This window comes from Quercus robur, chromosome 4 (assembly GCF_932294415.1).
Source record: "Quercus robur chromosome 4, dhQueRobu3.1, whole genome shotgun sequence".
NCBI lineage: Eukaryota > Viridiplantae > Streptophyta > Magnoliopsida > Fagales > Fagaceae > Quercus > Quercus robur.
In genome coordinates, this window is record NC_065537.1 from 46672713 (window position 1) to 46687654 (window position 14942).

Sequence of the window (14942 nt, forward strand, 5' to 3'; positions counted from 1 at the left end):
TTGGCCGTTTGGGTGAGTTTGAATTGTCAAAAGTTGAAAAGCGCAAGAGTCTCGACATTGAATTATTTTGCATGAAAATCGAGTGTTGAATGATGATCCTTCCCAAAAGTAATTTTGAGGTCTATTTATTTGATTTTTTTTTTTTTTTGCAAAAGATGTTAATTTACATTTTTTAAGGTTCTAAAGTCACTTTCTGCATAAATATCAAAAGATGGATATGAAATCTCTTCATATTATAATATGTTACAACAAAATTTGAATTCACTGTAAAAGAAGTAGACCCAAAAATGAAAATATCTCGACCTGATACTTAATTTTCCTACTTATTTAAATTTTGCAAGATAAAGTTTTTGAATATATTATATGGTATAACATAGATAGCACCTTGGGAAAATTCTGCCAGGGCAAGCAAACACACCTGGTAATAAATATCGTCCTGCTACCAGACCAAAAAATCAACAAATTTTTTTTTCGTATCTTACATAATATTTTAGATAGTGTTCAACCGGGTCCACTGTATCAGAAGATCGCATGGATGGTGTGAAAATGTTGGTGAAACTCTCTATGTTGAGTACAAATGCAAAAGATGGCGTGTGACAAGTTGTTAATGATACATGATAAAGTGATGTCAATAGTGAGTTCAGATGAAAACTAATAAAAACCGCTCAATTATTGTGAAAAATATTATAAACATTGTCGTGTGCGTGCACAATACTAGGCAAAGCTTAGGTGAAGTGTTACTATGCATTACATCGTATATGATGTTGGTAATATCTAATAAACTAAGCTGTTTATGAACAACTTAAGCTCGATTCCTATATAAAAAAAAAAAGAGTTCAATTCAGTAAATGATTTACTTATATTTGTTTGTTTAGCAAACAAGCTAAGCTCTAGCCCAAATTTAGACTCGATTATTAAATAATCAAGTTCAAACATAATAATATGTTTGTGAACAGACTTGTGAACATTGAGTCTCGATTTAACTATATATAATTATATTTTTATTTGTACAATTATTTAAAAATATACTTATAAATACTTATATAGACTTAATTTCAAATTATGTAAGTTTGTTTATAAATAAATTCATATGATATTAAATTATTATTTGTAGTTTATATATTAGTATATAATTAGTCAATTTGTAGTAAAATAATAAAAATTCATTAATTTATAAAGGGATAAAATAGTTTTACTATATAATGAAAAAATAAATTAATCAAGTAGTTTCGAGAACATGCTCAAACTTGTTTGACCAAAAAACAAACTAAGTAGGTCGAGCTGAAATTTGACTTGTGTTTGAAATAAAATTAAATTGTAAATTGGATTAAAAACGCCGTGTCGTACTCACCGTACACAGTACTGTGTGTACACACAGTTCACACTGAAATTCGAAAATTTCTAAATATTTTGAAGTACACAGTACACACAGTTCACACACTCTCTCTCGTCGCGGACTGTGAATGTACAGTACAGTGTGTACCGTTCCAATGGCGGGAACACTTCAAACCCTAATTCTTACTTCTCCAACCACCAAAACGCCGTCGCTTCGTCACCGGAGCCGGCATTTCCCTTCGAATCGCGCTCTGTTCCACATCCCCTCCATCACTTTCAATCGCGACCGCTCATTTCGCAGACCCATCACAGCCTTGGACCGCTCCGATCAGGTTCGGCCTCCTCCAATTCCATCGCTCTCAATTACTTGCTTTTCTTATCTGTTTGGTTACCGAGAAAATGTAGGAAAAAAATAAAATCGAATTTACAATTTCCATTCACTTCTGAAAATTAGTCAAGCAAATTGGTTTTGGAAGCATCTTTTGCATGTTGCCTAATTTTTGTTTGTTTTGGAAGTTAAGACTGAAATGTCACAAATTGGTTATGTGATTTTGTACTGTTGTTTAAAGGAATTTTGATTCAATTGTGCATCAGAGAGATGGTAATGGGGATAAAGTTGATCGGGTTTCGGGTTCAGCAAGTGGGTTAAGTTGGGCAAAACCGCTGTTGAATTTCGCTTCGAAAAACTTTCTTCCATTAGGTAATGTGATGTGATGTACAAAATTCTTGTATGTGTTTGAGGCTATCTAATCTAATGTGTTAGTACCATGTCATTTTTATTGATTAGAAATTTGTTGGTTTGTGTGATGTTTCGTGCAGCTCTTGTCGGTGGAGTACTATTAGGACTTGCAAATCCGGGTCTTGGTTGTCTTGCAGATAGATATTATCTATCAAAATTTAGCACATTTGGGATATTTATTATCTCAGGTTTGAGTTTAGCATTATTAATTTTAATGTTTATATTGATGGCCATCTCACTACAAACGTGTTTAGTTTTATATCTTTATTTACTTTTGGGTGGTTTGATAGGGTTGACGTTGCGAAGTGGAGACATTGGTGCAGCCGCTGAAGCATGGCCTGTCGGAGTTTTTGGGCTAGTATGACCTTGAATTTCTTATCTGCCATCATGCATTTTGAGGTTCATCTTTTTTTTATTTTTATATTTTTAAAAAAGATTATTATCCTCTTGTTTTTAAAGATTTTTATTTTATTTTAAATAAGCTTTAGAAGTAGGTACTAACTTCTGCTAAGAATTTGTTGAAATATGCGAGAGGGGAAATCCCAAATATATGCAAAGCAAGTCTTAGATTGAATAAGATCCAACTGGTCACTGAAAAATAAAAGTAGAAGGATTAGGGGTAAGAGAAATATCTGTGCTCTATGTATACCATTATCTTAAATGATCCTTAAATGAGCAATGAAAGGTCACTATTTTATCCAGTTGAGGAATTCTTGATTGAGAAAAAATAATTCCCTCCAGACAGAGACTCCTTCCTATATTAGTAGTGAAGAACTATCGAGAGCTGTGGTTGGTTGTTGACCAACGGAAAGCATGGGAGAAAGAAAGATGCACAAACGAAAAAGGACAGCAAAGAGGGATCCGTTTTATCCCTCTTCCTTGAATACATAGGAATCCAAGCCCTTTTCCTTCCCGTATTTTTTTTACTCAAGATATCTTTTGCTATACGAAGAGCTTTTTTGAAGTAGGGGCTTTTGTCTTGCTTTTGGGAGATATCTTACTGCCCACCACATTTGATAATTCTTTCAACGTTTTATTTTTAATTTTCATTCAGTAAAGAGCATAGGTTAGAAACAAGCATCTCTGCATATTGTAGATTCCTACATTCTATGCTTTGAGTGCTCTATCTATCAAAATAGCTACTAACCCTCAATATATAATTAATTCCTGTCATTATAAGGTACTTAGTGTTTGATGCCTAACTGTAAATAACTTGCAACCACTTAGACTGGTCAATAGATGCTTGCTGGTGGTGGAAGCAAGCTGCCTAAAATAGAGCCTGGTCTGCTTCTTCTTTTCCTAATTGTTAAGTTCTCACACCCCATCTCCCATCTCAGTCACATGGGGTTGGAGTTGCCATTTGACCCAAGGGCCATTGGCAAGGATCCCAGCTTCTTTTCCTCTTTAAGTGATGGGCATTATAGTATATAATTTATTGCATATTGCAACTGCTCTTTGGTAGCATAATTATTGAACACTAGCAGTTTATGAATATGACTTTTATTGGTGCTGTATCTAGACAAGCATATTTGTTATTAACTTGTTGCTCCTTTTCTCATCGTAGGTCTCCATTCTAATGATTACTCCTTACTTTTCAAGGGCAATATTGCAAATGCAGTTGCACCCTCAAGAATTTGTTACAGGTTACAATTAAATTCATTTTTCTAATAGCATTGGTACAAAGTACATAAATAACATACATAGTACACAAAATATAAAAATATACATATGTGCACACATAGGAAGTATATGTATATACAAAATTATATATACGAGGGATCTATTGACACCAGTGTAAAACCATTATTCATGCATCTCTTAATAATTTTTTCTAGTTTTGAAAACCAATTTTGGATTTATATGGTCTTTAAATATCCACACATATGTCAAATTGATCTGTTGTTAATTGCTACTATGATAGCTTCACATTTCTTTATTTAATAACTTAATTTGTCAATTTATATATGGATAGGATAACTCTTGATCTTGTTTGCTTTATTTGGCAAGCATGAATGTGTGAATCTAATGGTGGCATTTTTTTTTTGATAAGTAAAAGTTTATTGATATCAAAAAAGGGGAACACCCTAGTACACAGGGAGTGTACAAGAAGTCAAACAATCAAGAACAAAAATTACAAGCATCTAAGAAATCAAGAAAAGATAAAAATGATTGGTTCCATAAAGCAGACAACCAATCCATTAAAGTTCTAAAGAAAAATAGCTTCAAGTCTGATGTGGATCTCTCCTTATCTTCAAAGCACCGACTATTTCTCTCCCGCCAAAGACACCACAATAAGCAATGGGGAACCATCAACCATATGTACCCATTTCGATGATGGCCAAATCTGCCTTGCCAACATGCTAGAAGCCCCACTACAGATTGCGGCATAACCCAACTCACTCCAAACAAACCAAACACCATAGCCCACATATCCATTGCAACCGGACAATGAAGAAAAAGATGATCAACCGATTCACCATTACACTTGCACATGTAGCACCAATCTAATATCCAAACCTTTCTTTTCGTAAATTGTCAATCGTTAAGCATTTCCCTAAAGCAGCGCTACTCGAGAAGGAATCTTCTGTTTCCAAATGCTTTTCCAAGAAAAGCAATTAGTCATTAGAGCCCACTAAGAGATTGTAATAATCCTTAACCATGAAGCCCTTCTTTCTATCAGATTTCCAACACATCTTATCCTTACCAAACCCTTTCACCAAAGCACCATATATGGTATCCATGAAACCGGTTAGTGCCTCTAGTTCCCAAGCATGCACACCCCTAAAGAAACTTACATCCCAAAATAGGATTCCATTATCAAACTTTATAATCTCAGCCACACTAACCTCTTGATCTTGGCAAAATCTAAACAATTCAAGATAGCTGGTTGCAAGAGATGTTTCACCACACCAAGGGTCTTGTCAAAATTTCACCCTAGACCCTCCCCAATATTGTATAAAATGTGGCGAGAAAAAGAAGGCCAGCCCTGACTAATATTTTTCCACAAGCCAACACCATATGGACCACTAATAGGCCTAGTACACTAGCTACCCCATCCACAACCATATTTCACCGCTATCACTTGCCTCCAAAGGGCAGCCCTCTCCATCCCAAATCTCCATAGCCACTTCCCAAGCAAAGCTTCATTAAAAAGTCTTACCTTCCTTATCCCCAAACCACCTAAAGCAATGGGAGTGCAGACAGTAGCCCATTTAACAAAAGGGAATTTTGGTTCATCACCAATGCCACCCCACAAGAAATTCCTTTGAAGTTTCTCAATTCGGTGAGCCACAGAAGCAGGAATAAGAAATAAAGATAGAAAATAAGTGGGTAAATTAGATAGAGTGCTTTTAATTAAAGTGACTGTACCTCCCGTGGATAAGTACAAACGTTTCCATCTTGCTAATCTTCGTTCTATCTTCTCTAGAATTAGATTCCATATTGTCTTATCCTTGAAATTAGCTCCCAAAGGAAGGCCTAAATATTTTATTGGAAGAGTACCTTGTTTACAGCCAAGGACATTCAACAATATGTCAAAATTATGCACCATACCAACCGGAACTAACTCTGACTTGCCCAAGTTTATCTTTAGACCAGAAACTGCTTCAAACCAAATGAGAATCATATGGAGAAACAAAACCTAATCTAGATTAGCATCACAAAAAATTAAAGTGTCATCCGCAAAAAGAAGATGAGACACCGCCAGAGATCTTCCCTCTAAATGACCCACACCAAAGCCTGACATGTAACCATCATGGACAACTTTATCCAACATTCTCCCAAGGGCTTCCATAACCAAGACAAACAGCAAATGGGACAATGGTTCACCTTGTTGCAACCCCTTGGAGCTCTCAAAAAACCCACAAGGAGAGTCATTTATCAGAATAGAGAAGCGAACTGTAGATATAAGAAAGAAAATCCACCGCCTCCATTTAGCAGAGAACCCACTCTATTCTAATAACTGCATAAGAAATCCCCAGTTGACGTGATCAAAAGCCTTCTTAACTTCTAATTTGCAAAGTATCCCTAGCAAACCAGTTTTCACTCTACTGTCAAGGCATTTATTAGCAATAAGCACAGGGTCAAGAATTTTCCTGTTCCTCACAAAAGCATTATGTGTAGATGAAATTATATCTTCCATGACTGTGCAAAGTCTGGTAGCTAAGACCTTAGCAATGATTTTATAAACCCCCCCAACAAGACTAATGGGGAGAAAATCCTTGACTTCAATTGCTGAATTTTTTTAGGGATGAGAGTGATGAATGTTGCATTCAAACTTTTCTCAAAGTGGCCTTTAGCAAAAAAAAATGATGAAAGACAGCCATAATATCAGTTTTGAGAATACCCCAACATGCTTGGAAGAAAGCCATTGGAAACCCATCCGGTCCAGGCGATTTATCCCCATTAAAATTCTGTTGACATAAAAAATTTCTGCCTTCTCAAAGAGTCTATCTAGCCAATCTGCATTATCACTGGTTATCTTTGGAAATACCAAGACTTCTGGAAATGGTGGAACAAATTGCTGCTTAGGGTATAAATTCATAAAGAATTGAGTAATACAATCAACAATCCTACCTTGATCGGAAGACAAGATTCCATCAACCATAAGGCTCTCAATACCGTTATTTCTTCTATTGGAATTACCCATTCAAAATTTGGTATTTGCATCCCCCTCCCTCAAGTGTAGCAACCTAGACTTCTGCCTCCAACTAATGGTGGCATTTTGAAATATGCGTATCACTTAAGCTATGTAGATGCAAAAGATTAGCTAGTTTTACAATAGTGTCACTGGATTCATCCTCTCTTTTCTATCTCTCTCTACATACACACAAATGGACACACATATGCATAAATACATACATGCGTACTGTCTTTTTTATTTTATTTTTGCTGAGTCATACGTATAGAGAGAGAGAGAGAGAGAGAGAGAGAGAGAGAGAGAGAGAGAGAGAGCATGCAGTCCTCTTCTTAATGCTAGTTTGTATATGTCCATGGACATGGGCACCTTTATATGAATGTACATGTGTTTGTTAATGCGTGTCTCTAAGAAGGCGTTCTTCTAACATTCGACGCACCGTACAGTGTTAAATAGATTTATTTATTTTTCTTTGAACTTGATGCTGTTAATTCTGGCTACTTGATTTCAAAAATACTCGTGTTGTTTCTAACTTACTGTGGGGTTCACAAAGTTGTGAAGCAGTCATTTGTTATTGTCTCTACCTTATTTGCAAACTATTCTATACTTTGTCTTGTTCTACAGGATTGGCTATGTTTAGCTGTATGCCAACTACATTATCAAGTGGAGTGGCACTTACTCATGTATGCTAATTTTTCATTTTTCTCTCCTTCCCAGTGTTATTTCTAAATATTTTGGTTTGAAGTTTTACAGTGTTGCATTCCTCAAATGCAGCTTGCTGGAGGGAATTCTGCTCTTGCCCTTGCAATGACAGTAATATCTAATATGTTAGGCATTTTGATTGTAAGTTACAGGGAGTTATATATCCAGCATTACTTTTAATTTTGTCATTAAATTTACATAATGTTTTAATGTTTTTTGGAGAATTTGCTACAGTTGTTTCATCATTATGCATATAACACATCTTAGCAGTTGTGCAGAACATCAGTATTTTTGAAGTACAATTTAGTGCTATTAATATGCAGAATTTATTGCAGTGCTTTAGCTCTGTTGTATTATATGTAAATTAATGTTGTAATCATGTGCTCTGACTTAGGCAGCCAGATCTTAGCTGTAGGAAGAAAAAAAGGAGTTGGGACTTGTCTCCGTTTGTTTAGGTGTAAAATGTTTTCCTAATGAAAATATTTTTAGTGGAAAATGATTTTGAGGAAAAGGATCTGTTTCTTGTTTTTGTTATACTTTTCTTGCCTCTATCTTATCAGAAAAATGAGTAGTGCAATCTGTTTATACATGAAAGAAGTTATTTCTGCTTTCTTCTCTTTCTTTGCCTGTCTGTTCTTTTCCAGTTTCCTTTGGGTATCTCAATGCAATTGTACTTCCTGTAAGTCTCTGAATTTCCATTAACCTTTATTTTTTACTTTATTTGGGCTTTTTGTCTTCCAGTGTACCAGGATTGTGCCCCATTCCCCTTTTCTATTAATATATATATATATATATATATAGATTTTTAAAAAGAATTTCTGTTTTTTTTTTCTTCTTGTTTTATTTTTTTGGCTGGATTAATATGTTAAAAAAAATCCAGGAAGAGCTCCTTAGACTTATATGTCCTGACTGAGGGTGTTGGTATGTTCCTCTCTCCATAGGGGAAGTGTTTTTTGCTGTATTGTTTTTCTTCATTTATACTTTTCATGCAGAATATTCCAGTAAAAATAAGTCTTTGCTAATTGGTGATTTCATTGTTTGATTAAGAAAGATACAAATTACTTTGGTAGATAATTAGTTGATAATTATATTCCTGCAATTAAGTGTGTTTAGTATAACAATCACTACATTGCTGGAACCTTAACTGATGAGATATCTTTATTTTCTTTCTTGATGTCTATATTCATATGGTTTGAAGTTGTATATGGCTTAAAAGCTGCTAAATTTTAGTCATCAGTTTCTTGTCTGTATACAATGCAATTGCCTTGGTATGTCTTGCTAACATCAGATTTTAATTTTTGTGTCCTCACTACGTGTATGCTAATGGTTTTTTAGATCCCATTTTCCATATCAAAATTCATTGCTGATGGAGTTGGTGTATCTGTTCCAACTGAGCAACTGTTTAGGAGCCTTGTTCTCACACTATTAGTCCCCCTAATCTTGGGAAAGGTAATTTAATTTCCTCACAGATTGTTAAATAAGGAAATTCTTGTAGCATTGTCCTTTTATCTTATATTGTTTCTTCAAGATGAACACAATTAAGTGAATACAATTTCTTTCTTAAGAAAGTTATTTATTCTTGGGATGGATCGCATGACAGTTTGTTATGGAACTTCCCTTTTTGGAGAATATATTCTGTTCACCAACAGCATCCTCTTTTCTTTCATACCATATTGTTGAACACATGTATAGAAGCTTGGACTTTTGCCTTTATATACTAATTATATTATTGAACTGCCTAGAGTTGAACGTGGAGTAGTTCTTGGACTGTCATCATCCTACATATCTAAGCTCGGAGTGTTGTTCATTTTAAAGACATATGTTGCTCTTATCGATACTTATGGTCCGTTTGGATGGAGGGGGGAAGGAGGGGGAGTGGAGGGGAGTAGAGTAGAATTGGCTAAAAATAAGCTAATTTTAGACTAAATCTGCTCTACTCTACTCTGCTCCCCCTCCTTCCCCCTCAATCCAAACGGACCATTAGGTTTGTCCCAACCACTTGGGTTCAGCTAGACATGACTGTTTCTTGTTAACTGACTCATTGAAACATGAATGCAGCTACAAAGCATCTGTGACTGTGACTGAGTTGACATACAATATGATGCATCTGGCATGCTCCAACTTTAATTCAAATGTTTTTTTTTTTTAATAAGGGGTTGGTATGAATTAGAAGAGTTGTAAAATTATTTTTAGATTTTCAGGCTGAAAAATCACTTATAATATTGGTTATAAGAATCATTAAAAAGCTTTTAGTATTCTTATTGAAGCCATTTGGTTGTACTGTTATGTCTTTTATTGTCTGTACCCTTTGGATTTGTTACACTGGCGTATTGTGTGATGTCTATATATGTTAAATAGCTGTCTTTAAGTAGATACACATACACCCCCATGTCACTTGAGGTTTTGAGTGTCTTGAAATAGCTGTTTGACAAACATGTTCTGTTTTATGTCCCGTCTTGATGATGCCTTGATTTGTTAGGGTTGAAGGTGGACAGGACTTATAATATATTTGAAAATTGAAACTACCATGGGAACTGATGACTTAGGCTTTTCAAGAGTCGCAATTTTAGAATATATATTTAAATCTTTCTAGCTTTGAATATAGATGTGGGGTGCGCATCACATTTGTTGGATTGAAGCCATATAAATTGATTTATATCATGAAAGCAGTACAGTAGGTGCATCAGGAAAGTTTAGTGCTATTGTCTCCTATATGCGGTCACTATCTTGTAGTTTCTTTATGGATTTTAGACAATTCTTTATTTATAAATTCCTCAGCGTCTAATTGAGGGATGTGAATGAGACTGTCCTATTGTTATGTGTTTTAGAATGTGGCAGGTTCTGGTTTCTCTTCCTAATTCACTTAATGATCCATGTCTTATGTGAATTTGGATAACTCATGGTTGTCTGGTCTTAACTGAGATGGGATGCTTGTTTTATATCTGATAAAGGTCTGTTTATTTTTCAGTGTTCTTTTGCTGTCTAGCTTCTGGTTTTACTTTTCTTTTTCCTCTCTAGAAGGTCAACAGGAAAATCTAGGCATGCAACTGCAGTAGTTTCAATCTCCTTTTTTCCCTTGTGTATTTGTAAATTGCGAGCGAGCTTCATTGCTTTGGGTCTTATTGTTAGTTGGTGTAAACTGGTGTGATACATACTCTTAGTTCTTGGGTTCTTGCGTGTGAATTTGTTTCATCAGGGAAGTTTATCACATTATTGTATTTTAACTTCCTTGTTGTGTTAATATTGTTTCCTATAGTAATTCATTCTTCTTGTCAACAGGTCCTTCGAGAATCCTTTAAAGGTAAGTGTTTATCTTTTTCATTCTGATTCAGAAGTTTGTTGGCCCTTTTTGTGGTAGATGAAATTGAGCTTGTGGAGCCTCTCTTGTACTTATTGTTAAAATAGCTGTTCAGAGAGAGCCGGAAAAAAAAGAAAGTAGTTTCTATGAGGTCTATTTGGCAGCTGAAGAAAGTTAGAGGAGAATGGAGCAAGGAAAGTGGGTGAAGGGTGGGTGGTGCTTTTTTACAGTTTGGAATGAGGGAAAAGGGAAAGGATGGATAAAGGGGGAGGTGGGAGGGCCATGGAGTGGAAAATTGAGAAGGGATGACATATAATTTTACATATTTATCTCATTGGTCACTCGTTAAGTAATTCTTTCCTTCCATCCACTTATATATTTTTTTTACAAAATTCACCTATGGAAATACAATATTCGTTCCTTCCTCAGACTTCTCTGTTTCGTTTTAATATACCAAGTTGTTATAAGACACTGACATTCTTAAGTACCTTTCTAATTAGTGTTCATTAAATGAGCATTGCAGGCTTGGGAGACTTTGTTGATCAGAACCGTAAACTTTTTTCAAAGCTCAGTGCACTCTTCCTCAGTCTAGTAAGTACCATACCTTGTTTAGTGTTTTTGTTTTGTTTTGTTTTGGTTTTTTTTTGTTTTTTTTTTGTTTTTGGCTTCTGTTTTAAGTCATGAATACTTTAGATGGTGCTTCCACAATAATAATTTTGTAGTTTTCATTTAAGTTGTTGGGTTGACAGTGTGGGGCTTTCATTCATTTGGATATTCAGCCATTTAATGCTAAGGTTTCTAGGTTTCTGTCTTGGCATATATCTTATGGTTCTAATGAAATCTATGACTAATTCATTTTTTGTGGTGTAAGCTTGATTGTACTCCCTTTCTGATCATGCAAATATCTCTACATGCCAAATGTAATGCAGAAGCTTGATTTTATAGTTCGCTTTTATTAAGGTTATGTCCTCCAATTAATTTTTGGTATTTAGTAATTTTTATGGCTCTCCTTTTTGTTTTTTGGGAGATTTTCTTGTATACTTCCTGTGTTGTTTCTCCTAATATGTGCGTGCATAAATATTACCTATATAAAAAAAAAATAATGGTGTGATTGTACCTAGGATCTTTTACATATTTAAATTACAAAACATAATGTGCCTTTTCTTTTTGTAAAATATTTTCAATACCTATTTCAATTCACTTAGAATCTGATATAATGCATGGCTACATTGTTTTTGCCTAAAATGTTTGAATACATTGTAGTTATGATTCATAAGTAATCACTTACAAGAAATATCCATGTTATTTTACTGTTTCATAATGTAAATAATAATTTCATGTAATTCATAATTATCATGACTGTCGGAAAATTGGTTAGTATTAGAATTGTTTTGATACTTTGGTGTGCAATACCTGTGCATAATTATATTTTCAAAATATTTTGGGAAATTCTTTTAGTTTTCAGAAATAGTTCTTAAAGAGGCAAATCTGGATTTTATTTGCTGTTGGCATGGGACATGCATGTGCCTTTTGGGTTTAGAAGTGATTATGGGTTAAATATTAATGGTTTATTCAGGTACCATGGATACAAGTGAGCAGGTCGAGGTCACTGCTGTTAAGGGTTAAGCCTGCAGTTTTTCTTGTAGCTATTGGAATGGGGGCGTATGTTCTTCACTTATGTTCCTTTTTGAGTATCATATGTTACTTCGTTATAATATTCACAAATTGTTAAATTAGTATCTTCCTTTCCAGCAGGTTGTTTGTTGTCAACTTGCCATGAAAATTTAATAACCTAACATGCGTTCTGTTTGAGGACCAAATGGTTGCCTCTGTAGTGGACTTCTTAAGATTTTGTAATTTTTAGGACCATAGGTGAAGGCTGCTGTCAACGTTGACTAGTTTCTAGGGCATAAGATATTATGTCTATCCATAATTCCATGCACTACTTTCAGCTAGATTTGGCCCATATAGGCTTCAATCTAGATCATTGTGGTTTCTTTTTAAATAATGATCATAAAATAGGCTATTTGGAAACTGTGACACAGTGAAATTTCATTTTATTTTGATGATTTTCTTACTGAGCTTCCAATGTTGCTATTAGGAATTTCTTTGATTTCAGCTAGCATTTGACATAGAAACCAAAAGTTGTGCCTATAGTTATATAAATGATCAGTTGTGCATTTGTGTTGTATCTTCTAATTTGGTCTGGGTTCATATCTGTTTCTTAGATTTGGCTTCAGCCCAGAATGAATAATAGCTGTGCTAACATAGGTCAGAGTAGAATAATGCCTGTTTGGAAACAACTTATTTAACTTTTTGCTGAATGTATGCTAAAAATATACTTGTACCTTGAAAAAAATTTGAAAAAGTGAGAAAAGGTGGGAAAAAGTAAGGTTTTAAAAAGCCGTCAATAAAAACGAAAAGTTAAAAGCTCAGCTTATAAGCTGATGCCAAACTCACCTAATGTCAAATCACTAGCTGTTTGGCTCCCATTTTTGAGGAACTAACTTTTTGGGCTTTTAGCATAATTGCATCAAGTAACAAATGGATTATTTTCTTTTACTGCAGACTTCTGCATATCATCTTGTTGGCATTTAATGCTCTTGCTATAAAGAGCTTCTCAGCTGTCTCTGGTGGTGACAAATCAATATTTTCTAAGAGAGAAAATGCCAGTGCTCTTGTACTTGTTGCAAGCCAGGTGATTATTGATTTGAGCTAAGAATTATTTTTTTTCAACAAATACAAGTATAATGCAACCATACCTAGGCTTTCTCTTTTACAAAACATAACTTTATCTGAGCACTTTGATCTGTGAATGTGGGGGAAAAAGGGGGACATAAAAATTTTTCAGTAGCTGCTTTTGTTTTGAAAATATTACTGAGGTTTGACAGGTTGCCATTGTGATGTAGAAAACTCTGCCTGTGATGGTGGCAGTTGTGGAGCAGCTTGGTGGTGCATTTGGACAATCTGGTTTGCTGGTTCTTCCTTGTGTTGCGGCACATATAAATCAGGTTAGTCACGTCTGATCCTTATTTTGTGTTTTTCTTTATTTTTTCATCTTTATTATTACTGACATATAATTTTCTGCTGTAGATTATTATGGATTCTTTTCTTGTTAACTACTGGCTTCCGAAAGATCTCTCATCCAGCAATGCCAAGGTGAACTGAGTAATGTAATAGCATGATTGACACAGGTCCATTTTCTTAGCTGATCCCAAAGTGCTCGTGCTGTTGTGTAGTGCAAGTAGATGGCATTTTGTTTATTCTTCAAAAGGGATAGAAATAAGTCGGTTAGTGGGATTTTGGCCATCTATTCTTATTTGTGTTCGCTTAGTGGCATTTCGGCTGTGATTCTTGAATATCGTTTTGAAGCTTGCGTTTTGTATGTTTTTATTATTATTTAAATGCGTAAAATGAGTGTAATTCAATGGAAAATTCATCCCTACATTTAACTGCAAATCTTTACAGGTTCGCAATGGCTATTCTTTTCCTTATTATGTTTTTTTAAGTCACTAGGGGTTGAGAACACGTTTCTGAAACTACAAACTTGACTTCTGGTTACATCAAAATGGGCTGGTTTTAATTTCATTTTACTTCCACTTTCTTGTGCTAGCATTAGGCTTGATTGCTATTCAACTGTTTTCCTACTTGGTGCAGATTTGATTGAGATCCTGGAGAAAGTGTGCACCAAGGCTGGTGATCGGTGGCCAGAATGAACAGTGTTGGGACAAGATGTTTTTGGGTCACTTTCTGTTGGGGTATTACTCGCAACTGCACCATGCGCAATTAATTTTTGTGTGTATATTTAAGGAATTTCTTTAAAATGTGATGTGAATATTGAAATATTTAATTGAAATGATGTTGATGATAAGGCATATGATAAAAGTTTAACTCAGTAGAACTTCATTTAAATATGTTATGTATATTTAGATCTTGCTCAAACTTTTACATTGACTTCAAGATGAATCATTGGTAAAAAGAAAGCCAGAAGAAGAGAAGGAAAAATAAAGGTCAAAATTCATTTTTACACCCTTTTAAGTTTGGATCAATAGTCATTTTGGTTCATGAAGTTAAGTTTTGTTTTTTGTTCTCACCAATGAGCTCTAGCTCAACTAGTACCCCTCTTATAGGAGTTACGTGGAGGGTGAGGTTATGGATATAAAACCCATCAGGTGCATAACTTACCAATAATGGAGATTGACAACACTGTCTTTAACACTAGGTGCTACACA

General features: G+C 34.8%; 1 protein-coding gene across 4 annotated transcripts; it reads left to right on the plus strand.

The window, feature by feature from the left end:
• Nucleotides 1-1388: 1388 nt before the first annotated feature.
• Nucleotides 1389-14616, plus strand: LOC126722357 (probable sodium/metabolite cotransporter BASS4, chloroplastic). 4 transcript variants are annotated; one of them, XM_050425514.1, is made up of 16 exons: nt 1390-1667; nt 1930-2035; nt 2155-2262; nt 2365-2432; nt 3639-3717; nt 7335-7393; nt 7485-7553; nt 8748-8861; nt 10692-10713; nt 11234-11301; nt 12287-12372; nt 13279-13408; nt 13620-13721; nt 13804-13869; nt 13950-14000; nt 14368-14616. In XM_050425514.1, the coding sequence occupies exons 1-15, from the start codon at nt 1464-1466 to the stop codon at nt 13956-13958; spliced, it is 1290 nt and encodes a 429-aa protein (XP_050281471.1). In that variant the 5' UTR covers nt 1390-1463; the 3' UTR covers nt 13959-14000; nt 14368-14616. The 4 variants fall into 4 exon arrangements, 3 of the variants coding, with proteins under 3 accessions (XP_050281471.1, XP_050281470.1, XP_050281472.1); XM_050425513.1 differs by lacking the exon at nt 13950-14000 and having other exon boundaries at nt 13804-13904; XM_050425515.1 differs by lacking the exon at nt 13950-14000 and having other exon boundaries at nt 1391-1667.
• Nucleotides 14617-14942: the final 326 nt, after the last annotated feature.

Bases quoted from the DNA above. Each gene is read 5' to 3' on its own strand.
- LOC126722357 (XM_050425513.1), top strand. From the start codon at position 1,464: ATGTACAGTACAGTGTGTACCGTTCCAATGGCGGGAACACTTCAAACC. The intron at 7,394-7,484 runs GTATGCTAATTT...CCTCAAATGCAG, and splicing joins GTGGAGTGGCACTTACTCAT to CTTGCTGGAGGGAATTCTGC. The intron at 11,302-12,286 runs GTAAGTACCATA...TGGTTTATTCAG, and splicing joins GTGCACTCTTCCTCAGTCTA to GTACCATGGATACAAGTGAG.